The 25,973-nt window shown below is 44.6% G+C and overlaps 1 protein-coding gene across 1 annotated transcript; it reads left to right on the top strand.

The window, feature by feature from the left end:
* Positions 1-796: 796 nt before the first annotated feature.
* On the top strand, positions 797-25,973 carry LOC123746230 (adhesive plaque matrix protein). Its single transcript, XM_069314854.1, has 7 exons — positions 797-1,644; positions 17,561-18,348; positions 18,665-18,749; positions 19,797-20,135; positions 21,200-22,966; positions 23,610-23,685; positions 25,787-25,973. The coding sequence occupies exons 1-7, from the start codon at positions 1,639-1,641 to the stop codon at positions 25,828-25,830; spliced, it is 3,105 nt and encodes a 1,034-aa protein (XP_069170955.1). The 5' UTR covers positions 797-1,638; the 3' UTR covers positions 25,831-25,973.

The raw sequence follows: 25,973 nt of genomic DNA, 5'->3' as shown, positions 1-25,973 counted from the left end.
TTTTGTCCCCTAATCCAGTCTGTCTTTCCCCCTAAGCCCGGCTCTTTTTTTCCCTTCCCTAAGTCCGGCTTTCTTTCCCCCTCTAAGCCCGGCTTTCTTTCCCCCCCCTAAGCCCTGCTCTTTTTCCCCCCTTAGCCCGGCTCTTTTTCCCCTAATCCAGTATCTTTTTCTCCTAAGCCTGGCTTGTCTTTTCTTGTCATAGCCTACTCCTCTTCCATAGCCCCGCCCCTTGAGCCAGTGTAGTTGTCTAGTGGTAAGAATATGATTCAGTTGTGCTTTGACGCTCGTAGGGTGAGGGTGTTGGACGCTCCTCCACCGTACACATAACTTGGCTTGACAGTATATAGGAACATGTACTGTTTATCATGGCTTGAAGAGGTCTTTATTTCAAGTGTGTGACATTATTGTACTGGTTATTGAAATTATACCGGATGAGACTTTCAAGTCTGAATATACCGGGTGTGAGGCTGGCACAAGGTACCACCAGGATATACCGGGTGTGAGGCTAGCACAAGGTACCCCAGAATATACCGGGTGTGAGGCTAGCACAAGGTACCCCCAGAATATACCGGGTGTGAGGCTAGCACAAGGTACCCCAGAATATACCGGGTGTGAGGCTAGCACAAGGTACCCCAGAATATACCGGGTGTGAGGCTAGCACAAGGTACCCCCAAAATATACCGGGTGTGAGGCTAGCACAAGGTACCCCCAGAATATACCGGGTGTGAGGCTAGCACAAGGTACCCCCAAAATATACCGGGTGTGAAGCTGGCACAAGGTACCCCCAGAATATACCGGGTGTGAGGCTAGCACAAGGTACCCCCAGAATATACCGGGTGTGAGGCTAGCACAAGGTACCCCCAGAATATACCGGGTGTGAGGCTAGCACAAGGTACCCCCAAAATATACCGGGTGTGAGGCTAGCACAAGGTACCCCCAGAATATACCGGGTGTGAGGCTAGCACAAGGTACCCCCAGAATATACCGGGTGTGAGGCTAGCACAAGGTACCCCCAGAATATACCGGGTGTGAGGCTAGCACAAGGTACCCCCAGAATATACCGGGTGTGAGGCTAGCACAAGGTACCCCCAGAATATACCGGGTGTGAGGCTAGCACAAGGTACCCCCAGAATATACCGGGTGTGAGGCTAGCACAAAGTACCCCCAAAATATACCGGGTGTGGGGCTAGCACAAGGTACTCCCAGAATATACCCTGACGATTCTATTGACTGAATTCGTATCTATAAATTGAACTCTTTAACTTCTTCAGTTACCTTAAACACAGGAAGTGCAAGTGAATGTGTGTAAAGAATGGCTGAAGAAACATTGTACGTGTAGTCAGTCTTTTTAAACGAGGAAGTGACGAACAAAATTTCAAAATTTGGAGTCCTCTGGTTTATAAGTTTCCAGATTCCGGAGTTTATATTTGTTTTCTTCGGCAATCGTTAATGCTGCTTGAATTCTACTGATATGTCGCCTGACTGACTAATCGGCTGCTACTAGATTTAATCGGGGCAGCCAATCCCTATCCTGCTGACCACTCTTGCAAGCCTCATCACATGGCTCCTGACCCGAAGTGACTGTCACATCACCTGTGTGTGTCCAACCTGTCATTTCACCGTCCACCCGTCATAAACATGGAGGTAATGATTTGTTTTTGTCACTCGGCATTAATGGGACATTTGCATATTATTCGACTATGCTTCCCTTTATTACATTTTCAGACTGACATTGTCCATTTATAAAAGATGATGCGTAAGCACTGGGGTTATCATCGAGGAGTAAGTATATTTCGTGTATATTCATTGTCACTTGCAAACATGGTTATTGAGACCACACACACATCATATACATTGTCAAACATTTGATATAATGACCAATTTGTGAGTTCGATCCCTCGATGCTCAAAGTGATTGGACACCATTTCATTGATTAATGAAGATTAAGCCACCCAAAAGGTGGCACTTGCATGAATAGCCCGTAGACACCATTCAGTTGTTGTTTTTAGATTCAGCTACTCGGAACAAAAGTTCCAAAGTAACACAGGCTACGGTGAGCCCGTAGTGGACATGGCACAGGAACGGGGCTGTAACTGTGAGGGGGACACCATTCGTTGTTGTTATAGGTTCAGTTACTCGGAACAAGTTCCAAGTAGCACGGACTATGGTGAGCCCGTAGTCGACTTACCTGGCACAGGAGCGGTGGGGAGAGGGGGGGGCACCGTTCTGTTGTTGTTGGTTTTTAGATTCAGCTACTTAGAACAAAAGTTCCAAAGTAGCAAGGGGCTATGGTGAGCCCGTAGTGGACTTGCCTGGCACAGGAGCGGGGCTGTAACTCCGACACCATTACTTCACTCATCCTTATACTGTATCTCAATTCCTCTCCTGACCTCGTCATTTCCAAGTGCTGTATACTGTAGTGATATTGGATTTGTACGCTCCTTACCTTGCCTAGTACTGAACAGCATTCATTTTGAATTAGTTGCATATTAATGCAGATCTAATTAGGGTGGGATAATTTCTAAACTATTTCACAAACGTTGAGAATATGCGAATGTGAAGGGTAAGCACCATAGACATTTGCAGCTTAATCGGGAGCAAAAGTCAAAAGAATCTTTGGCAGTCAAAATTGCCCGGAAATTGACGACATTTAAGGTGCCAAATATGCAATAAATGAAAACTAGTTCGATTTCATTCAAACCTTTCCGACGAGTTGTATATGAAAAGGATTACATCTGATCCAAGTCTCAGCATCGTAGCATAAATAGGAAGTGAGAAAAAAATATTGAATTGTCAAAAATTTTCCAAAATGGTCAAAAATTAACATTAAACACAAGTGTTAACTAAAATCATGTCTGTGACTCTCAGGTATCATAATAGCATATAATAAAAATATTTAATAATTAGTTTTATCCCAATTTTTGTTTTTCATTTTTTTTTCTTATTTGCTTATCGGACGATTGCCATGAAACTTATACATCTGACTGCACGTATGCCTATCTGTAAGGGTGCCAATTTTGGAGGAAATTGGTTGATGTCAACCTCAGCCACAGATGACAGAACCTTAGACTGTATTTTTTACTTGTTTATTTTCAAATACATAAACGTTCCTTTAACTTTCATTTTTTATTCAATTTACATGAAACTTACATCTTATATGTAGTTTGTCTCTACAAATGTGTAAAAAGCATTTTTTCTTAAGTTCATTTATTGATTTTATAATAGTAATAAACCATGATATATTTGCCTATTTTTTTTGTGTGGAACTTTGACTTTATATTATTAGTAAAACTTAGTATTAGTAAAACTAAAACATTTTTAAAAAATCCGCTAAACAGATCCTTTTATTATATACTAATGTGATAGAAAAATGGCATAGAAATGATTTAATTTGAAACTTGTAGTTATACTTTCGATTTGAAAATGTGTAAAATTCGTTGAAAAAAAAAAATCTCCCTTTCTATTTAGGCTGCAATACTGAAACTCGGAACAATTGCAGCCCTTTTCATATACAACTAGTCAAAAAAGATTGGTTGACATTGAGCAACTTGCAGGCGATGAGTCACAATAATGTGGCTAAAGTATGTTGACCAGACCACACACTAGAAGGTGAAGGGACGACGACGTTTCGGTCCGTCCTGGACCATTCTCAAGTCGATCCGAGAATGGTCCAGGACGGACCGAAACGTCGTCGTCCCTTCACCCTCTAGTGTGTGGTCTGGTCAACATACTTGAACAACTTATAAGAAACGCAGTTATGCCCCTTAATGCAGATCTAATTAGGGTGGGACAATTTCTGAACTATTTCACAAACGTTGTGTTATGCGAATGGGAAGGGTAAGCAACATAGACATTTACAGCTTAGTCGGGAGCACAAGATCTTTGGCAGTCAAAATTGCCCCAAAGTTGACACTTACTATGAACTTATTTGGGACGGTGAGAGACGGTAACAAATAGGATTGAAAGTGTTAGGGAAATACAACATTATTCTGCGCACTAGTACCTCAATGCCAATAATTAGGGAAATAACATTAATATATATCTAGAGACGAAAAAATGTAACTACAAAATTAAAACATAATTTTTCATATGATCCTATATTCAAAATTTGTAAGAAATATATAATTTTTACGGAAAATGTATAAATACGACTTATCTGGGAAAAGTAGCAAATAGTAATTTATTTCCAAATCTTTTGAACTCCTAAATAATCATTCACGGTTCGTAAATTCTCTCCCCATCCCAAGTGGAGGTCAAACAACTAACTGTGGCAGCAGAAAGGAACCAAGGATTCATCAAGCATCTAATTATTTACTTGAGAAACCTGTACATCTTTCAACAACCATGGCGGCTTTGTTTACATTTCATAAACAATTTACGTGCTTCGAAACTTCACAACCGAGGGATATTTTTGTTATAAACAACCTCATAGTGCTTCTGAGCTCATGAATTGATGTTTAATAAACGTAAACAAAGCTGTCATGATTGTTGTTGAAAAATGTACAGGTTTCGAAATTGGTTGTGTAAATGCTAGATGAATCCTTGGCAAGTTATTCACGTTCAAGTAAGTTTATTGAAAAAAAGGAAGTACATCTCAAAAGGATTGAGCAGCTTAGGCTATTTCTACCCTCTGGGCAAGTTATTCTTAGTAGTTTAACGATGTGATGCAATTTGCCAGTGGCAGACTGCCCTCCCACTCTCTCACCCCGGGCAAAGCTTGTCAATCGATGAATTAACGTTGATAACTTTAAATTTACATGTTTAAATCACCACTGGAACCACTTGGGCTGGACGATAGACCGACGGTCTCGCTTCTTACATGTTCGGCGCTCAATCCCATACCGCCCAAGTGGTTAGGCAATATTCCTTTCTTCCGTCCTATCCCAAATCCTTATCCTCATATCCCTTCCAAGTGTTATATAGTTGTACTAGCATAGTGCTTTCTTCCTATAAATGTCCCTTTCCCCCCCCCCTCCCCAGCCAAGTGGGTGTATAGTAGATTTAGTGCTATGCGGGGACGCTAAAGATCTACTGGTGTTACAGAGGGTTATAAGAGAGTATATATGGAAAGTAACAGGATTGTTTGAAATTGTGTAATTGTAGTAGTAATATAATTATTATTTAACTGTATCATTGCTTATTTTGATAGTGTTAATGGTTTTGGTATTATTACTGTTCATGTTAATATTACTATCGCAACAATTATTAAAATTGATACCAACATTGTTACTAGATCTACTATTATTACTAGGTCCACTTCTATTACTAGATCTGCTACTATTGTTAGTTACTAGACTATTGCTAGTACTTACTAGAATTACTATTAATACAAATATTACTGCTATTACTATTATTGCGGCTATACTCCTACCGTAAGTACTATTATTATTACTGTAGGTACTAGTACTAATTATGCTAGTAGCCTAGTACAGCTACATCCAGTATTACCTACTAATACTATACTATATAATATTAATATTATACAATAATACTATTTAAAAGTTGTTGGTCTGCTACCTTATAGTAATATTACTATAATACTTTTGTATTATCATATTACTCCTGCCTCCGTCGCTGTTTTTAATATTACACTAAATAATATTTCTTCAAGTACTACTACTGGCATTACTACTAATAATTAAACTACTGTCAGTGAGTTTTGTTAAGAATAAGACGAGAGGGCGGGAAAAATAACAGAAAGTAAGAGGTGAAATTTGTGAGCAGATCATTGGCGGCTTCCGTGAGTCGTGCTTACACTTCCCTCTCTAAAGATGTTCCCTTTATCATCAAGACTCCCATCACCAAGTCTTGTAAACATCATCCATCACCACCACAGCCTGTAAACACACCTCCGTTTTCTTTTAGAAATATAGCGAACGTTTTCGTGTTGATAGGCTTCTCTGGCGGTGAAAATACGCGCTCCCGCCATTTTCAAGTTTCCTGTTTGGGAGCCTCGTGGCTGCCGATGATGGAATTCTGGTGCCTTCAGTGAAAGCGTTTTACAGAAGCCGGTAATTCACCGATTGACACGAGCACATTTTGCGGGTATCTTCACTGATACATTGTATAGGTGTATATTTATGAGTCTTCATTCATAGCTAATTTGAAAAGTGTTGATTGCGGAACGTTTTGGCCATGAACTTATTGATATCATCACTGATGTGTATTTTTTTCTAGTTGGGTCTCGACTAAGCTCTTGGAAATTAATAGAAGTCAAAGTTTGGTTCCTATTCCACCGCAGGTGAATGTTAGATAACAAACATCTCCTCTCCCTTTGAGGCTTCCCCCAGTGAATGGTGTGAGAAGTGATATTGGTGGATGTAGCTGCCTTGTCACGTTGTGTACAGCTCACAGTGGGCTTCTCACTACGCTATAATTCATCGCCAGCGTCAAGCTCGTGTGATACCGATTTTCGCAGCCTCTTAGAGCGCTTTTTGTACTGGGTTTCACTTCTCAATTTCGCACTACAAAGCAACAAAACGAAGCTGATTAATGTTCTGCGAAAGTGCTAAATGGTGTTCAGTGCTTGGCCCCTTTCGATAATTACTTACTGAGGAGATATGAGAGAACATCCGTGTGAAGATAGCAAATTTAATGCACGAAGAGACGAAAATGTAGAAGCTATCTAAGGATTCAGATATAAACAAGAAAGCTATAGAGGTCCGTAATACTTCACACCGACCTGTTAGGTCATGTTGCGGGGGGGGGGGGGGCAAAATATTTCGCCCCGTTCCCCATAAACCCACATACAGGCGACCCCCCCCCCCACATACACACACACACACACACGCACGTACGTACACGCACACGCGAGAATCTGTGTGGGGATTTCACCTAGACAGTAGATAGCGGGCCTCAAGCGGGACAGGTTGTTGTGGTTCTGTCTGGCCTACATTATCCTCCATGCTTCCCTACTCCCACTATGTTGCTTCCCTACACCCACTCTGCTGCCTCCCTCCACCAACTCTACTGCCGCCTCCCTCCACCAACTGTGCTGCTGCTCCTGCCTCCCTCCACCAACTGTGCTGCTGCTGCCTCCCTCCACCAACTCTTGCTCCACTAAGAGTCCCAGTTCTGCCGTATCCCTCCCTGGTCGGTGTGAGCCTCTAGGGGAGCCCCTGTGGAACTGGTCTCTACACCGTGACGCCTTATGCAAGCTGGCCATGCCTACTTAACTGCTTGCATAACTGTCTGCTGGGAGCGGGGGGAAGTCTAGCCTCATAGGTATTGTACATGGTACATACCTACACCTCTCTTAGCTGTGTGTTTGTGTGTGTGTATGTGTGTGTGTGTGTGTGTGTGTGTGTGTGTGTGTGTGTGTGTGTGTGTGTGTGTGTGTGTGTGTGTGTGTGTGTGTGTGTGTGTGTGTGTGTGTGTGTGTGTGTGTGTGTGTGTACGTGTGTGTGTACTCGCCTAAATGTGCTTGCGGGTGTTCAGGTTCCGCTCTTTGGTCCCGCCTCACGACCGTCAGTCAACTGGTGTACAGGTCCTGGATTCATGAAGGAGTTACGCAAGCACTTACAAACCTGTACATCTTTTCTCAGTCTTTGGTGGCTTTGTTTACAATTATTAAACAGTTAATGAGCTCCGAAGCACCAGGAGGCTGTTTATAACAATAACCACAGTTGATTAGCAAGTTTTCATACTGGTAAACTGTTTAATAAATATAACCAAAGCCGTCAAAGATTGATGGAAGATGTACACGTTCTTAAGTACTTGCGTAACTGCTTCGTAAATCTGGCCCCAGATTCTTGGATGAGTGATGAAAATTAAGCCACCCAAAAGATGGCACGGGCATGAATAGCCCGTAATACAGATTCCTGAGCCTACTGGGCTCTTATCATAGCTACATTTGAAAATGTGTATAGAGTTTGCCTCCATCACATCACTGTCTAATGCATTTCATTTGTTAGCTAATGACACTAAAAAGTTTTTTCTAATGGCTGTGGCTCATTTCGGTACTTGGGTACCCAATTTCCACCTGTGTCCTCTTGTGCGTGTACCTTTGTGTTAAATAAACTGTCTTTATCTACCCCCCTTATCAATTCTTCTGAAAAATCTTGTAGGTGGTGATCATGTTCCCATGACTTCTGTCTTCCAGCGACGTGAGGTCTATTTCCCGCAGTCTCTTTTGTGTGTGTGTGTTTGGGGGGGGGGGGAATGGGATGTTTTTTTCAGTGTTTTTGTTTGTGTATATAATCACTCGTCCATATGTTTACAGTGATTAAAGTTGTTGATTATCTGATGCACGACCGTAGACGACTCCTCTATTATCATGTCTAATTATGCAACCCGTGCTTTTACAAATTACGTCGCTTTAAATGAACAAATCCACAAGGGCCGTGACGAGGATTTGAAACTGTGTCCGGGAGCATCCCAGACACTGCCTTAATCGACTGAGCTACGACAGGGTTAAAAAGAGTTGAAACTGAAGTTCTACTGAACTTACTGGATCCCGTAGCCTCTCCGAGGCACAAACCAGGATTTTAATGTAATCCTTATTTTAAAGGATTTTTAATATTTTATTTTTAACCTTATTTTAAAGGATTTTAATGTGTAATATACGTCGCTTTTCTCTCGTGTGCGCACTCGGGCTAAAAATCGACATAATTCAAAATGAAAGCGGCTCGCGAACGTGGCGTACTGTCCCGTTTTCTGTTTTGGGTCCTCTGGCTTAGGCTGTTAGGTTAGGAAACTTTCAATTAACGGGTTTCATGACGTTTTGAAACCTTAGAACTTCCTGCCCCCCTGACCTACCAGAGGACCCATAACTTGCTGTTTTGGAAAACAAAATTCACAATTGGGGCACCGGTCCTGTGTCAGGTAAGTTCACTACGGGCTCACCATAGCCCGTGCTACTTGGAATTTGTTCCGAGTAGCTGAATCTATAACAACAACAACAAACAAAATTCCAAAATTTAATTGGAAAATAAATAAATGGCCGTAGCGCATACGAGCGAAAAACTACTTAATTCGTAAGAGGACGGGATGAATTATGAAGCGAAATGAAGTTAGGTTGAATTAACACTACTCCATTACACACAGAAATCACAATAGCGTGATGCATCAAATGACCACGTCGTAGCTCAGTCGATTAAACAACCCGTCCTCGACTCAAGTCCATTACATTCAGCGGTCGACCCCACAGACGCATTCATAAATTTTAACATGCTGTTTATTCAAAACGGGAATTTTCTCAAGTATAAATTAATATTATAATATATTAGTATATTGTGCATATATAGGCATAGAATAGGTTAGGTTAGGTGTTTAAGTTCTGTTGGCGATTATTTGTATTTGTAGTATGTGGGTGAAGCATTTACAGCTTTGTGGTTCGAACAAAATTCGTGAGTGAAGCACTTGTTCCGGATATGTTCGAACGTCAGCAGTTAAGAGTCGTGTGCAAACCGTTTTTCCTTCATAATGGCCTTAGGTAATGGCCTTGCAGTAATGGCCTTAGGTTGAGGAAGGTTGGAAGCTGAAGCTGTTGTTTATAGGGAGGTTGGTGGTGTTATTGTGGAAGATTCAAATTTTCCAAGCAGCACGGGCTATGGTGAGCCCGTATATATAGGGAGGGTGGCTGTGGTGAGGGAGGGGTCACGCTAGACGACGTTTCCTGGTTGTCGTGTCTCAATGTTACCTTCACGTTGATGAGTGCTCGGCTCCCCATGCTAGAGCAACGCTTAATAGGATACTACCGTTGATTTAATGTTACATCAATGGTGGGGTTGAAGCCATGATATCCTTACCTAATATTCCCCGCTGCAGCATGGAAATATGCACGGTATAATGTTTAGTGGTGGTGTTGATAATGCTTGCTGAGAAGACACGTGAGTTGACCAGACCACACACTAGGTGAAGGGACGACGACGTTTCGCTCCGTCCTGGACCATTCTCAAGTCAATTGTCTTGAGACTCAATCGACTCCTGTCGATTGTCACAATCGACTTGAGAATGGTCCAGGACGGACCGAAATGTCGTGGTCCCTTGACCTTCTAGTGTGTGGTCTGGTCAACATACTTTAGCCACGTTATTGTGACTCGTCGCCAGCAAGACACGTGAGTTCCGTTGACCTGGGCTCTAGGAGACTGGAACCGCGGACTCCACACGTGAGGCCGAAGCTCTATCGCCCGAGCTATTGAGTAGTCTTGATACTCAATGTGAGGTCCAGGATTCGAGTCTCCTAGAGCCCAGGTGAATTGAATGTTCATTTCCACGGTTCTATTTCCAATATATATATAATATATAATATATATATAATATAATATAACTAATTCTGCATTCAGGTTATTTGGTAAGAAGAGCCAATATTTTCGTGGCAGTTTTAAAGGCGTTCAGTATCGAGGGGAGGAAGTGAACTAGAAAATTAACGATTAAGAAGCCTAATATTAAGAAGCCTAATAGCAAGCAAGCACAGAATTGTTTTAATGCAATAATTACCTCCCACCCCACACTGCCCCATGCAACTAGGCTGGCCCTTATTGAGCGCCTCTGAAGCGCGTCAGGTGGCCAGCTGGGCGCTCACTCGAGCGTTCTGTGCGCTTATTGGCGTTCATTTGGCACAGTTGGACATCGGCAAGAACTGGGACGAGTTGTGACCGCATTCTTTGGTGATAGTTTATTGGCTTGATCAGTGTAGAGAGTAATTCATGTCTTACTGGAGTTCAGTCACAGGTGGAGTTATTAAGGCAGACGAGAGCGGGTGTAAGGTGGGGGTTATGAGGGTCTTTTTTTTTTTTTCCTCCTGCCTTCCGTTCCTCGCTGCCTCATCCTTCTATTCACCCCCCCCCCCTTCAACCCTTCATACCTTCTCATACTCTATCACACTCTAATGCGATCACGTTTTCATTGTCAGTATCACCAATTTCCGCTTGCTAGTCTCTCTCTCTCTCTCTCTCTCTCTCTCTCTCTCTCTCTCTCTCTCTCTCTCTCTCTCTCTCTCTCTCTCTCTCTCTCTCTCTCTCTCTCTCTCTCTCTCTCTCTCTCTCTCTCTGTGTGTGTCTTAAATATCGAATGTGCTACATAGCCTTCCCGGCTTGGTGCCGTCTGTGATAATTACTAATCTGCTTGGATGCGCTTGAAAATATTCGGGTATATAGCACATTGATTCTAAGGATAATTGTTGCATAATACTTTTCTTAATCCATTATCACATTAATAATATAAGCCTCCCAAAGCAACATAGACACCTTAACTCGTGTAGTAGTCGTCAAATATGAGTTGATTATTTGTAAATAGAAGCTGGGATTAGATTCTATGACTAACGTGATATAACAGGTAATAGATAGAGGGAGCAGTAGGTCCACCAGATTGTAAAATCATGTACTCTTGTTGACCAAACCACACACTAGAAAATGAAGGGACGACGATGTTTCGGTCCGTCCTGGACCATTCTCAAGTCGATTGTCGACTTGATTGTCGTCCCTTCATTTTCTAGTGTGTGGATTGGTCAACATGCTTCAGCCACGTTATTGTGACAAATCGCCTGCTTTATGTACTCTTACCCTGTCAGATGCTCAAAATTATTCAGTATGAATTCAACTCTTGAGCTCTTTAAGATGCTCGGGAAACGAGATGAGAGACACTGCCAACGTCTTGGCATAATTGCAATATGAATAGCAAAACGACACTTGCAACAGGGTGCCTAAGACGCTCCAGAACCCACATGAAGTTGACGAGCGCGTGAAGTGACTGGTAATAAAGCTGCGGATCCCCGGGGGATCAATAATGGTTTTGGACTCTGCGTGCAGGCAGTCATCCAGGCGCGTGGTCCAGTTACATCATGTGTCGAGGTGGATGTCCCGCCTCGGTGGAGCAAGTCACGGCCGGGTTGCACACACATAGACACATATACACTAAGGTGTAATGTTCAATGTAGTAAATGATAAGATAAGGGAAGGCATGGATGAAACCAGGAGAGACTAACACACACACACACACACACACACACACACACACACACACACACACACACACACACACACACACACACACACACACACACACACACACACACACACAGGAGTCAGAGAAGGAAAAAGACTTGGGGGTTGATATCACGCCAGACCTGTCTCCTGCAGCACATATCAAGCGGATAACATCAGCGGCATATGCCAGGTTGGCCAACATACGAACGGCATTCAGAAACTTGTGTAAAGAATCATTCAGAACTTTGTATACCACATATGTCAGGCCAATCCTGGAGTATGCAGCCCCAGCATGGAGTCCATATCTAGTCAAGGATAAGACTAAACTGGAAAAGGTTCAAAGGTTTGCCACCAGACTAGTACCCGAGCTGAGAGGTATGAGCTACGAGGAGAGACTACGGGAATTAAACCTCACTTCGCTGGAAGACAGAAGAGTTAGGGGGGACATGATCACCACATTCAAGATTCTGAAGGGAATTGATAGGGTAGATAAAGACAGTCTATTTAACACAAGGGGAACACGCACAAGGGGACACAGGTGGAAACTGAGTGCCCAAATGAGCCACAGAGATATTAGAAAGAACTTTTTTAGTGTCAGAGTGGTTGACAAATGGAATGCGTTAGGAAGTGATGTGGTGGAGGCTGACTCCATACACAGTTTCAAGTGTAGATATGATAGAGCCCGATAGGCTCAGGAATCTGTACACCTGTTGATTGACGGTTGAGAGGCGGGACCAAAGAGCCAGAGCTCAACCCCTGCAAACACAACTAGGTGAGTACACACACACACACGCGCGCGCACACACACGCACGCACGCGCGCGCCTTACCAGGAACATGTTTATTTATTTATATACAAGAAGGTACATTGGGTTAGAGATAATACATAGCATAGTAGTATTTACAATCTTGCAAAGCCACTAGTACGCGCAGCGTTTCGGGCAGAAACCGATGTAACGGAACAGGTCTACTGTGAGGGTAGAACACATGTCATGAACTACAAGGCAGGGAAGAGGGGAATTACAATTTCGTGGAAGGGAGGTGGAATATGTATGTGTTCACACATGACCCAACCCACATATGTAATAAGATATGTGACGATGTTTCGACCCGACTTTTATAAAGTTCTAACCAAAAGTTCGACTTGGCTCAGTATGGGACAGAAACGTTGTAATGTCCCCATCTATTCATGTGTGTGTTGGGTTATTTGTCGTTACAGTGACTTATTTTATTATAAACCTATGGGAAGGGAAGGGAAGGGAACTATCAGGGGGGAAAGCGCCAAGCCATTACGACTATATAGCACTTGGAAGGGGTCAGGATAAAGATTTGGGATGGGACGGAGGGGAAGGAATGGTGGCCAACCACTTGGATGGTCGGGGATTGAACGCCGACCTGCATGAAGCAAGACCATCGTTCTACCGTCCACCCCAAGCGGTATTTGTTAATACGGCGGCAGTGACCCCGTTACTGTGACAACGCCAGACAAATCACCATTTAACAGTAGACCAACCCCGCAAACTCGAATAGTGAGTCAAACACGATGAACAACTGGTCTCATCGTTGAGTGAAAAACGGATCCCAGCGTTAAATGGGATAAAACGATAAGGGAAAACGGGTCTCACCGTTGAATTAAAAAATGAGTCCACCAGTTGAATGCCGGGGTGCACCACTCCTGTGCCAGGTAAGTCCACTACGGGCTCACCATAGCCCGTGCTACTTGCCCCGCTCCTGTGCCAGGTAAGTCCACTACGGGTTCACCATAGCCCGTGCTACTTGGAACTTTTTGTTCCCAGTAGCTGAATCTTAAACAACAACGAAACGTGTATACATCTTTCCTCGGTGATGACGGATTGATCTGTATTTATTAAACAGCTTACGAGCTTGGAAGCTTAAAGTTGTTATTGTTATAAACAAATTCACGGTGCTTCGGAACTCGTCAATTATTTAATAAATGTATATAAGCCGCCATAATTGAGGAAAGATGTACAGGTTTCGTACGTAGACACGTAAATGCCGTGTTTTACCTCGGTAAGGTAATTCCACCCAGTTGCGTGTGAGGGGAGGGTCAAGTCCGCCGGACTTCCGCCACGGCTGTAGGACTTCCGCTATTACCCTGGGGCCAGATTCATGAAGCAGCAGTTACGCAAGTACTTACGAACCTGTACATCTTTTCTCAATCTTTGGCGGCTTTGTTTCCAATTATTAAACAGTTAATGAGCTCCGAAGCACCAGGAGGCTGTTTACAACAATAACAACAGTTGATTGGCAAGTTTACATGCTCGTAAACTGTTTAATAAATGTAACCAAAGCCGTCAATAGATTGAGGAAAGATATACAGGTTCATAAGTTCCTGCCCGAAACGCTGCGCGTACTAGTGGCTTTACAAGAATGTAATTACTATGCTATGTATCCTCACAATCCCAATGTACCTTCTTGTATATATATAAATAAAAAAATAAATAAGTAAGTGCTTGCGTAACTGCTTCGCGAATCTGGCCCCCTGGCCGGCCGCAGCCAGTACTGTTATGTTAGCCTCATCCGCACTTAACATTAATTTTCTTGTCCTAAACGCCATGAAAATTCCCTCGAATCTTCCGTTTACCTGGAAAAGGAGTTGGCCTCATGTTTGAGGCTTTTACCGTTGTTTTAGCTAACGGTATTATGAAGTAAGAAGGAACTTCCTGCGACCGGGGGAGCCGGTCGGCCGAGCGGACAGCACGCTGGCTTGTGATCCTGTGGTCTCGGGTTCGATCCCAGGCGCCGGCGAGAAACAATGGGCAGAGTTTCTTTCATCCTAAGCCTCTGTTACTTAGCAGTAAAATAGGTACCTGGGTGTTAGTCAGCTTCCTGGGGGTGGAGGCCTGGTCGAGGACCGGGCCGCGGGGACACTAAAAAGCCCCGAAATCATCTCAAGATAACCTCAAGATGCCCGTTTGTCTTCTTGAGGTTATCTTGAGATGATTACAAGGCTTAGCATCCCCGCGGCCCGGTTCCCGACTAGGCCTCGTTTTTGTTACACACTCCCAGGAAGCAGCCCGTAGCAGCTGTCTAACTCCCAGGTGAAAGAAACTCATCAGGATGAAAGAAACCTTTTTGCTTATTTGTCTCCGCCTCCACCGGGGATCGAACCCGGAACCTCAGAACTACGAATCCGAAGCGCTGTCCACTCAGCTGTGTATAATCAATTTACTTGTGACGTCACACCACAACGTGTTCGCCTTGGCTGACCGTTCTCTAGATTTGATACTTCGTAAAAAAAACAAAAATTGTTTTGCCAAAAACTTACGAACCCCAGCAAATCCACCTGACCCCATGCAGAGGAAAAACGTCCATTTTACGGGGCTTGAATTCTTATTAACATGTCTCATCTTTAAACGGATTGATAGCGTGAAAAATGCAACGTACCGGGTGAGATAACGGATTGTTATCTGTGCAGGAGGGGTAAGGTAATTAATTATAAGGAGAAAGCGCTATTGATTGATGAGGATTAAGCCACCCAAAAGGTGGCACGGGCATGAATAGCCCGTAAGTGGTGGCCCTTTTGAGCCATTACCAGTATCAAGAGCTGATACTGGAGATCTGTGGAGGTGCGACTGCACCCTGCGTGACGGGAGATGTCTCCCGTGGAGAAAGCGCTAAGCCAATGCGATTATATATAACACGTAGGAGGGATATGAGGATAAGGATTTGGGATAGAAGGTAGGGGAAATAATCATCTGCAACTATCTAGCCTTGAGAATAGCACTTGTCCCCGTCCCCATTCGATTGCATCACAAAACCCGTCCTCGTCAAAAGTGCATCGTAATTTGATGCATAACTCCCTTAAGGCCAAAAACTGATGTACTAAAAAAGATCATAGAGAAAAGCGAGACCAAGGAGCCGAAGCTCAACCCCCTCACAGCTACAGTTAGGTAAGTGCTTCTTGATGCCCCGTTGACCACTCCCATAGCTGAACTGTTCAAGTAACTTTGTTTCAAACAATAAAATACTGTACATCTTAACACCTTAGGCTAGTTCTGTCGTCTACTCTTAGGCTATTTCTACCCTTGTGTATATACACCTGTTTGTGTGCAATTTAAACACACACACACTCATCCTGTATTGAATGAAACCGAGTGACAAGGCTACAATGTGTGTGCGTATAGAGACCTTTGAGTGCGCGCGTGTGCATATTTAAGTTTTAGTGAGAGAGAGAGGGCGGGAGAGGGAGAGAGGGGGGGGGGGGGAGAGAGAGAGAGAGGGGGGTGGGAGAGAGAGAGAGGGGGGGGAGCGAGAGAGAGAGAGAGGGGGGGAGAGAGAGAGAGAGAGAGAGGGGGGTGGGAGAGAGAGAGAGAGAGAGAGAGAGAGAGAGAGAGAGAGAGAGAGAGAGAGAGAGAGAGAGAGAGAGAAAGGGGGGGAGGGAGAGAGAGAGAGGGAGGGAGAGAGAGAGAGAGAGAGAGAGAGAGAGAGAGAGAGAGAGAGAGAGAGAGAGAGAGAGAGAGAGAGAGAGAGAGAGAGAGAGAGAGAGAGAGAGAGAGAGAAAGGGGGGGAGAGAGAGAGAGAGAGGGGGGGGGAGGGTAGGGGAGGCAGGGCAGGCAGGCGCGTGCTGCTGTGTGTGTGTGTTTTAAGCTCGTGGGAGTCAGCCAAAGAACATGTTTTCCTTCCCCCGTATGTGGTACACACACACCAGGCGAGCACAAGGCGCCCGCGCAGCAAGCAAGTTGTTACAAACTGCTCCACAGCTACATAACGGGCTCTCTTTTGGCATTGTGGCGCCAGGTGTCGGAACTACATCCACCCCCAACACCCGCTCTTCCCTTGTTTCTTTTCCTCTCCTACATCCCCCCCCCCCCGTTCCCCATTCTTCATCATCCACTTCCCGACCCGTTGCTTTCACTATCCATTCTCTTCTTCCCCTTCTCCGTCCCCACCCATTTCCTCTCCTTCCTTCACACACAAATTACGAGGACAGATGAAGGAAGAAAACCGCACAAGCAGCGGGAGATGAAGAGCCCACCGCATCAAAGACATCCACTGTGTGTGTGTGTGTAACAAGAATGTTGTTGTTGCTGTCTTAGATTCAGCTACTGGGAACAAAACGTTCCTAGCAGCACGGGCTATGGTGAGCCCCTCTCCACCCTAGATGATTGATGATTGATAAAGATTAAGCCACCCAAGAGGTGGCACGGGCATGAATAGCCCGTAAAACACCACCCTAGAGAACATCCCCCGTTATATAATGGCAAGTTTACGTGTGTTTCCGGTCTCTGTTATAGAAGGTACTGCGGGGCCTTTTTATAAGTCTTTTTGAGGGGAGGGGAATACTGTACCACGACCAGCCGTTAGCAGAGCCGCCTGTCGAGCCGGAAGTGGCCACCAGCTGCTGACGGCTGTACAGTCAGCCAGCTGTCTGGTGAGTGAACATTTCTTCCTTCTGTATACGGTTCTATGCTGATTATGCAAATTACCTGTGTCGCGGGTGGGTAGTGTCGGTAAGACTGTGCATTTTACCTCTTGCCGGTTATTTACTTGCTTCTGCAATGCCATTTTTTGTTTATTATAATTTATATTTGCTTCTAGTTGTTGTCCCATTTCATTGTCATTCGTTTTCAAAATTGTTACAGAACTATTAATGAACGTTTTCATCCCTAGGTGTTGATCATGTTGCTGGGAGTGCTGGTCCTGGTAGTGATGGTGCCTCGCCCTGTCCTCGCCTCCCGCCACAAGGCCCTCCACCCTCACAACCCCAGTGGTACCCAAGACACCCAGGACCCTCATGGCACCCAGGTCCCTCATGGCACCCAGGACCTACATGGCGCCCAGGTCCCTCATGGCGCCCAGGACCCTCATGGTGCTCAGGTCCCTCATGGCGCCCAGGTCCCTCATGGCGCCCAGGACCCTCATGGCGCCCAGGGCCCTCATGGCAGCCAGGATCCACAGGACCCCAGCGCGAGTGCTCAAGAGACTTACGAAGTGCTTCCCTCCCCTCAAGCTCTGCGTTTTGGACCAAGTTGGCAGCGGCCCCAAAGGCAGCATATGTTGGCGGAAGCTCCAGTTCCACAAGACGCTTTACTTCGCCTGGACACCCGCCATGACGAGGCTTCCCCTCATCGACGCGAACCTCCATTTCGTCAATACGATTCACCTCTTCACGAGAACATCGCCCCACTTGAACTACATGACGACCTCCCGCCACGACCCGTCGACGCGCATCAACATGGCGGCTCCACCGCCTCCCACGACAGCCTTCAGCGTATGCACCTTCCCGCACACAAGTCGAACTGGGAGGTGTTCCCCCGACTGTACCAGAACATACCGGGGGTGAGTGGGACGCAGGGGACTCGCAGGAGGGACGCAGGCAGCAAAAGGAGAACCATTCAGACCATGACAGCTAAGGAGTCTTGGACCTTGTTTGGCATTCCGTACACAGCCCTGTCAAGGTGATATCAGCGAGGCAACAGAAAATGTTCTCTCTCGTGTATATGCTCATAGCTAATTTCAGCATTAATTATAATAATAATAATGATAGTCACAGGCTCTACCAGTTATGATCATAATGCCATAAATAGAATGACGGCAATAAAGGTAAATCTCAGTAGCGTCCAAAATATTTTTCAGCCCACATGTGCAAAACATGGGCAATATTACTCCTTGACAATAAAGGCTCGCAACAATGTTAACGTTTGCCAATATTACTTAAGAACAACATAATTGAGATAATACTTCTTTGAACGCTAAATGTCCATGTGTTTGCAGGAGACGGCGGCCAGGCCGAGGGCGACCTTCTTCACAGAACATTCAGGGTCGTGGCCGACCCAAGGGTCGGAAAGTTCCTCATAAGGTTAGTAGCTTCAGTTTTTTTTTCAGTTTTAACCTGAGGTTCCATCTCCTCCTTTCTCTAAAGTCTCCTTCCTCTTCTCAGCAAACCAAACCAACTTCTCAAGTATTGTAGGTTAATCGTAACACCACGTTGACACCTTACGCTGATTTGTGGTGTGTGTGTGTGTGTGTGTTCTCAGTTGTGCTTGCGGGGGTTGAGCTTTGGCTCTTTGGTCCCGCCTCTCAACTGTCAATCTACTGGTGTACAGATTCCTAAGCTTCTCGAGCTCTTATCATATCTACATTTGAAACTGTGTATGGAGTCAGCCTCCACCACATCACTTCATAGTGCATTATATTTACTAACTACTCTGGCACTGAAAAAGTTCTTTTTAATGTCTCAGCGGCTCATCTGTGTCCCCTTGTGCGTGTACCACCCGTGTTAAATAATCCATCCTTGTCTACCCTGTCAATTCCTCTGAGAATTTTGTATGTGGTGATAAGGCAGGCGCTGCACAATCAACTAGGGAACGAACGGCGTGTATGTACAACATTCTTAACACACTGTATCCCACTCCTAAACGGGGCCCTGTGATTGCTTTCATTATATTGAGTCGTGATTTTACTTTCTCCTCCAGATATTGAGTTTGCTTCTTGAGTGCCATTTTAGAATCTGTCCATACTCCGAGATGTTGGTAATGTGTAACTCACTGAAGGTGAGTCTTGAATGCATAGGTGCTTGTCTGGAGTGTTGCCTCTGCTTCTCATTGCCTTTAGATTTCCATGTAGGTATGCGGGATATCCACAATAAAAATAAGATTGCTGAACGCGTTTTCGGCTCAAGTACAAGCCATCTTAAGAGCAGAACAGAATACACAGAACATACTTTCTCCCCCCTCCCCTCCCCCCGTTCACTGGAAGCTTCTACCAATATTTTCAACCAGAACGTTTAGACCCGGAAACCTTTTTGTCTTTACCTTTTGTTTTGGAAGGTTGTACCCTAAAACGCTGTCGAATATGTATTTGGCACATTTTTGATGAGATATTGTTCTTCTGTTGGCATGGAAAGTTACCCAGTGGGAGGCAGAACCGACAGCGTCCACAACCTGCAGCTCCTCTGCCTGTTCGTCGCCCACAGCCGTCGCTACGAGCACAGTCGCCACCACACCCACAGTCGCCGCCTCACCCACAGTCGCCGCCTCACCCACAGTCGCCGCCACACCCACAGTTCCCGCCACACCAACAGTCGCCGCCCACGCCCACCGCCCGCACGCCCACCACAACGACTCCGGACCCCTTGAGCGTATACAACATGGCCGGGCCGCCGTACCACGACACTATACCTCCTAGTATCCTTGGCCGAGAGAAGACGTTCGTCGCGCCCTTCCCCTCAACCAAGACCCCTCAGGTGAGACCCCTAACTTATATACATAATACGACTTGATGAGACTTATTGAGGGTCTGAGACGGTCTGAAACGTCGTCACTCTCATTCATTTCTGTATGGGGGGGTTAGGTTATTTATTTATTAATCATGTCAATATATATATATATATATATATATATATATATATATATATATATATATATATATATATATATATATATATATATATATATATATATATATATATATTTGCTTGCTTTCGGGAATCTATGATGGTTATCTTGAGGTTATCTTGAGATGATTTCGGGGCTTTTTAGTGTCCCCGCGGCCCGGTCCTCGACCAGGCCTCCACCCCCAGGAAGCAGCCCGTGACAGCTGACTAACACCCAGGTACCTATTTTTACTGCTAGGTAACAGGGGCATAGGGTGAAAGAAACTCTGCCCATTGTTTCTCGCCGGCGCCTGGGATCGAACCCAGGACCACAGGATCACAAGTCCAGTGTGCTGTCCGCTCGGCCGACCAGCTCCCTATGATGATCTGTCTTGAGATGATTTCGGGGCTTTAGTGTCCCCGCGGCCCGGTCCTCGACCAGGCCTCCACCCCCAGGAAACAGCCCGTGACAGCTGACTAACTCCCAGGTACCTATTTTACTGCTAGGTAACAGGGGCATAGTGTGAAAGAAACTTTGCCCATTTGTTTCTGCCTCGTGCGGGAATCGAACCCGCGCCACAGAATTACGAGTCCTGCGCGCTATCCACCAGGCTACGAGGCCCACTAAATCATGATAATCATACCCTTGAAATAATCTGACAAATTTTATTGCAATATCAGGAACAGTTTGCTAATTAAACTCACTGTACACTACAGAACTAATAACATTTAAGAAATTATTTGTAATCCAAGTAAGTTCAGTAGAACTTCTGATTTTAATTCTTTTGACCATGTCGTAGCTCAGTCGATTAAGGCAGCGTCTGGAATGCTCTCGGACGTAGGTTCAAATCCTCGTCACGGTCCTTGTGGATTTGTTTATTTGTAATGTTACTGTTTGTGGAGTTTCGGTTTGTGATAAGTGGTATCTATTGCAGACATGGCAACCTGTCTCCACCCCCAGATCGAAGTGGTCGTATCATCCCTCGACCACAAACCCGAAGCAGGAGACCACTACCGAAGAGAACCCTACCCACACCACTGACCAAGCGGGCTCCCATAAGGACACCACGGCCGTCAATGACGCCCCATGGAATAACCCCGGTGATTATAACTGGTACAAGAACTGGAACCGCAACTGGAATCGGGACTGGAACAGTGACTGGAGCGACAGGTGGTCTCCGGGTATCTCCAGAAGGCAGGACACAGTTGGCGCCCCGTCCTCACCGACCGTCACCTACTTGCCGGGCAGACAGGATGAGCACCCCGCCGGTGACAGCGACTATTACGACGAGGACGAGTACGATAACGTTAACAAAAATGCAGATTACGACATGCCTGAGACGGGAGGGAAGAGTGACAGCCATACCACACCCAATTTGTCAAATCACAGACTTTCAGAAGACCCGTCAACCACCCACAGACATTCGGAAGACCCGTCATCCACTCACAGACATTCGGAAGACCCGTCATCCACTCACAGACATTCGGAAGACCCGTCATCCACTCACAGACATTCGGAAGACCCGTCATCCACTCACAGACATTCGGAAGACCCGTCATCCACTCACAGACATTCGGAAGACCCGTCATCCACTCACAGACATTCGGAAGACCCGCCAACCACCTACAGATATCCTGAGATACCCCTGACGAAGAGGAAGTATCCACAGACACCCCAATCAATAAGCAGACATCCTGGAACTCCCCAGACTAAAGATAGTCTCCCACAAACGTTTGAGACGGGGGACGCGTCCTTACAAATGCCTGGAGAAACACAGATGAAAAACACACACGCTAATACAACGCTTCCAGTCCTAGGCGGATATCTTGATATTGAACCAACAGGTATATCAACTGGAAGATCTGTAACGAAGAGCAGATATCCAAAAGAATCACAAATAAAGGCCAGATATCCAGGAGAATCACACATAAAGAGCAGATATCCAGGAGAATCACAAATAAAGGCCAGATATCCAGAAGAATCACAAATAAATAGCAGATATCCAGAAGAATCACAAATAAATAGCAGATATCCAGAAGAATCACAAATAAATAGCAGATATCCAGAAGAATCACAAATAAAGGCCAGATATCCAGAAGAATCACAAATAAATTGCAGATATCCAGAAGAATCACAAACAAATAGCAGGTATTCAGAAGAATCACAAATAAATGGCAGATATCCAGAAGAATCATTAGTAAAGAGTGGCTACCCTGAACAACCAACAAAGAGCAGATACCCTGAATCATTCATAATCACCAGATACCCTGAAGAACCCCTAATAAAGACCAAATATCTTAAAGAATCAATGATACATAACAGATATCCAGCACCACCACCACTAGTAAACAAACGATACCTAGACAGCCAACCTATGGACGAAGACCAGGAACGCCGTCCAAGAAGGCCGTCCAGTCCACCAAGAAGGTCGTCTAATCCCTCGAGAATATCGTCAAGTCCACCAAGAAGATCGTCTAGTTCCTCAAGAAGACCATCGAGTTCAACAATAAGTTCGACCTGGATTCAGAGAGTTCCAGCGGGAGGGCGAAGGTGGAGCACAGATACTTCGAGAGCTCTGCCGGTATCGACGAGGACGACCCAAAGAAGGCACTCCGAGCTTCACCCAGAAGTAGGGAAGGTGATATTGCCCGAGGAGTACCCCATGAGGAGGAGAATAGGATTGCCCCTCGACAGTGAAAAGGTGAGTCGATGGGGAAACATGTGGTAATTGTAGCACATTGAAATCATTATTATTATTGCACAATGAAACCACATTAACGCGATCAGTGAGAAAATCAGTAGGAGCCGTTGTAAGGATTCGAACCCGCTCACTTGGTCCTCCCACGCATTTTCGATCATGTCGTGGAATATTGGTGCATTCGAACCCAAGTGAGTGGGTTTGAAACCTTCTCACGGCTCCTACTGATTTTCCCATTGATACAACACGTTAATGTGATTTCATTGTGTATTATTATTATTACACGGAGAAATCGCATTAACGTGATATATCAATGAACAAATCCACAAGAGCCTTATTAGACTAGAGCGCCCCTGGGAATACTCAGCGCGTAGGTTCGAACCCTCATTAAAGGCTTTTGTAGATTTGTTCATTATTATTATTGTTGTTGAAATTAAACTAGAGTTTTTATCTAAATTTAAAATAAAACTGAAAAGGGAAGACCCTGTCCGAAACGCTTTGCGTAATAGTGACTTTAGGCATTGTATGTACTAGCTCTATCTATAAATCCACCAATGTTTGTATCTCACCTTATATGTATGTACTTTACCTGAATAAACATTTGATTTGAAGTTTGCAGATATTTCTAATATTCTATATTTTTCAGGACGAGATGTTTTCTCTGCCATATCGCGAGTCTCATCCCCAGAAACGCCTTCGTCAGGCAGCTCCTGCCAGCCCCGGTGAGTGCCTCTGGGGGGTTACTTATTTGCATATCCGCAGTCCCCGGGGCGTAGTGGTAACACACTCGCCCCAATCTTTGTCAGCGATTTGGCCTGGGTTCGTATCCTGGCCGGGTACGATGGACTACGCCCCAATTCGTAACTGTACCTTCTGTTCACCCAGCAGTGAATGGGTACCTGGACCCGGATTAACGAAGCAGTTACGCAAGTACTTACGAACGTGTACATCTTTCCTCAATCTTTGACGGCTTTGGTTACATTTATTAAACAGTTTACCAGCATGAAAACTCCCCAATCAACTGTTGTTATTGTTATAAACAGCCTCCTGGTGCTTCGCAGCTCATTAACTGTTTAATAATTGTAAACAAAGCCGCCAAAATTTGAGGAAAGATGTGTTTACTAGTTGTGTTTTTTTGCGGGGGTTGAGCTTTGCTCTTTCGGCCCGCCTCTCAACTGTCAATCAATGTGCAGGTTCGTAAGTGCTTGCGTAACTGCTTCGTGAATCTCTCCCCTGGTTGTTAAACGATTTGGCGGGTCGTTTTCCGGGTGAAAATTTCGGTTAAGGACCTGCCCGAAACGCTATACGTGTTAGTGGCTTTACGAGAATGTTAGAAATTAAAAAGTAAACAAGAGAAGTGTGTTTACGGTGCCCTACACTACTAAATATATGTTTAACATATATTTAGTAGTGTAGGGCACCGTAAACACACTTCTCTTGTTTACTTTTTACAGTGGTAACACACACTTTTACAGTGGTAAACACAGATGTTTAACACATCTCTAACCTTGTCCATGGAGGACAGAAGAAAATGTATATATTGTGGTTAGCATTGTAAATGTGTGGCCACGTCTGTGGTAGAAAATAATAAAAAAAAAAAAAAAAAAAAAAAACTTCTAAATATCGGTGAGGTTTACACCCGCGATGAACTGTTTGTGTTTACCATGCCCTAGATGTTGGTGATGATTGTACTTGTATTGATGAAATTGCTTGCGTAGACTGTATTGATAATGGTGGAGGGGGGTAGAAATAGCCTAAGCTACTCTATCCCTTTGAGATGTATTTATTGCTTATCTCAATAAACATACTTGAACTTGAACTTGATAATGGTGCTTACATAAACGCTAATGTGATTTTTGTTATTTGAGAAACAGTTGGTTACTTAAGCGGACACAATATACGTATTCCTTTTATATGTGAATCAATATCTCTTAAGTCGGTCAGCCGGCCATGATTTCCGGTTGAGAGAACTCTCCCCCTACATGATCTCTCGGTCGTAACAACACTACCCGCCAAACACACACCGAAACTACGACGTTGGTACAACGTTCGAACAAGTTTTAACACCTCCTAACCAGTTATAACAACCAATATAGCAAGTTGTAACAACGTTCTAATACGTCATAAACACGTTAAGCCAAGATGTAACAACTTTATTACAAGTTGTAACAAGCGGAAAATAGACAGTTTCTGTTTGTGTTTCCAGGGTAATGGTTCTCAGGAACACACTATCAGTGAGAGGTAAACAAAGGCTGTTGTTTTCCATCAACAGCTGATTCCCCGTGAACCAGCTGTTGATGCAAAATCAATTCCTTATGCATAGGGTCCTCGTAGTACAGTCGGGTTCGTTCTCGACACACAATCGATAATTCGGGGTTCGAATCCCGCGGGCGGGACAGAAATGGTTGGGTACATTTCCTTTCACTTAATGCCTCTGTTCACCTAGCAGTAAGTAGGTATTCAGGAGTTAGTCAGCTTGGTGTGGGATTGCATCCTGGGCGGGATCAGTAATTCGGTCGTGGGCTTCGATAAAAGCCTAACGTGTATGAATACACTCTGGCTTCCTGTCCCCACGTCGTCAGGGTAGTTGTGGTGTGGTTGTTGACGCTGCGTCAGGGTAATTGGTAGTTATGCTTACGCTACGCTATGCTGACTTTTGTAATTGTTAATTCTAAGTTTTTGACGCCTTGGGTCATTTATACAACTTAATTCCATTCGTTTGCAATTTTTTATCTGCATGTAAAGTATTAACATTAGCCTAACCGATCGCAACATATAACTTCGTTTTTGTAACCTCAATTATCGCATTTTCCTTATCCACAGGTCGTGTCTGGCAACCAGTCAGAGCAGTTGAACGAACGAGATGAAGAGAAATAGACGACAGGCCAAGGAAAAGGTCCAAAGGAAGTGGAAATGGAATATGGCTCGGGGGAAAATTAGTTTAGCTGGTGATTGTAATAGCACTGTTTTAAGTGTGCCCATTGGTGGGAAATTAAAGGATTATACGATA

The sequence above is a fragment of the Procambarus clarkii genome, chromosome 80 (assembly GCF_040958095.1).
Source record: "Procambarus clarkii isolate CNS0578487 chromosome 80, FALCON_Pclarkii_2.0, whole genome shotgun sequence".
Classification (NCBI taxonomy): Eukaryota; Metazoa; Arthropoda; class Malacostraca; order Decapoda; family Cambaridae; genus Procambarus; species Procambarus clarkii.
The sequence above is the reverse complement of the archived record's forward strand: the minus strand, read 5'-3'. Positions and strand labels throughout refer to the sequence as shown.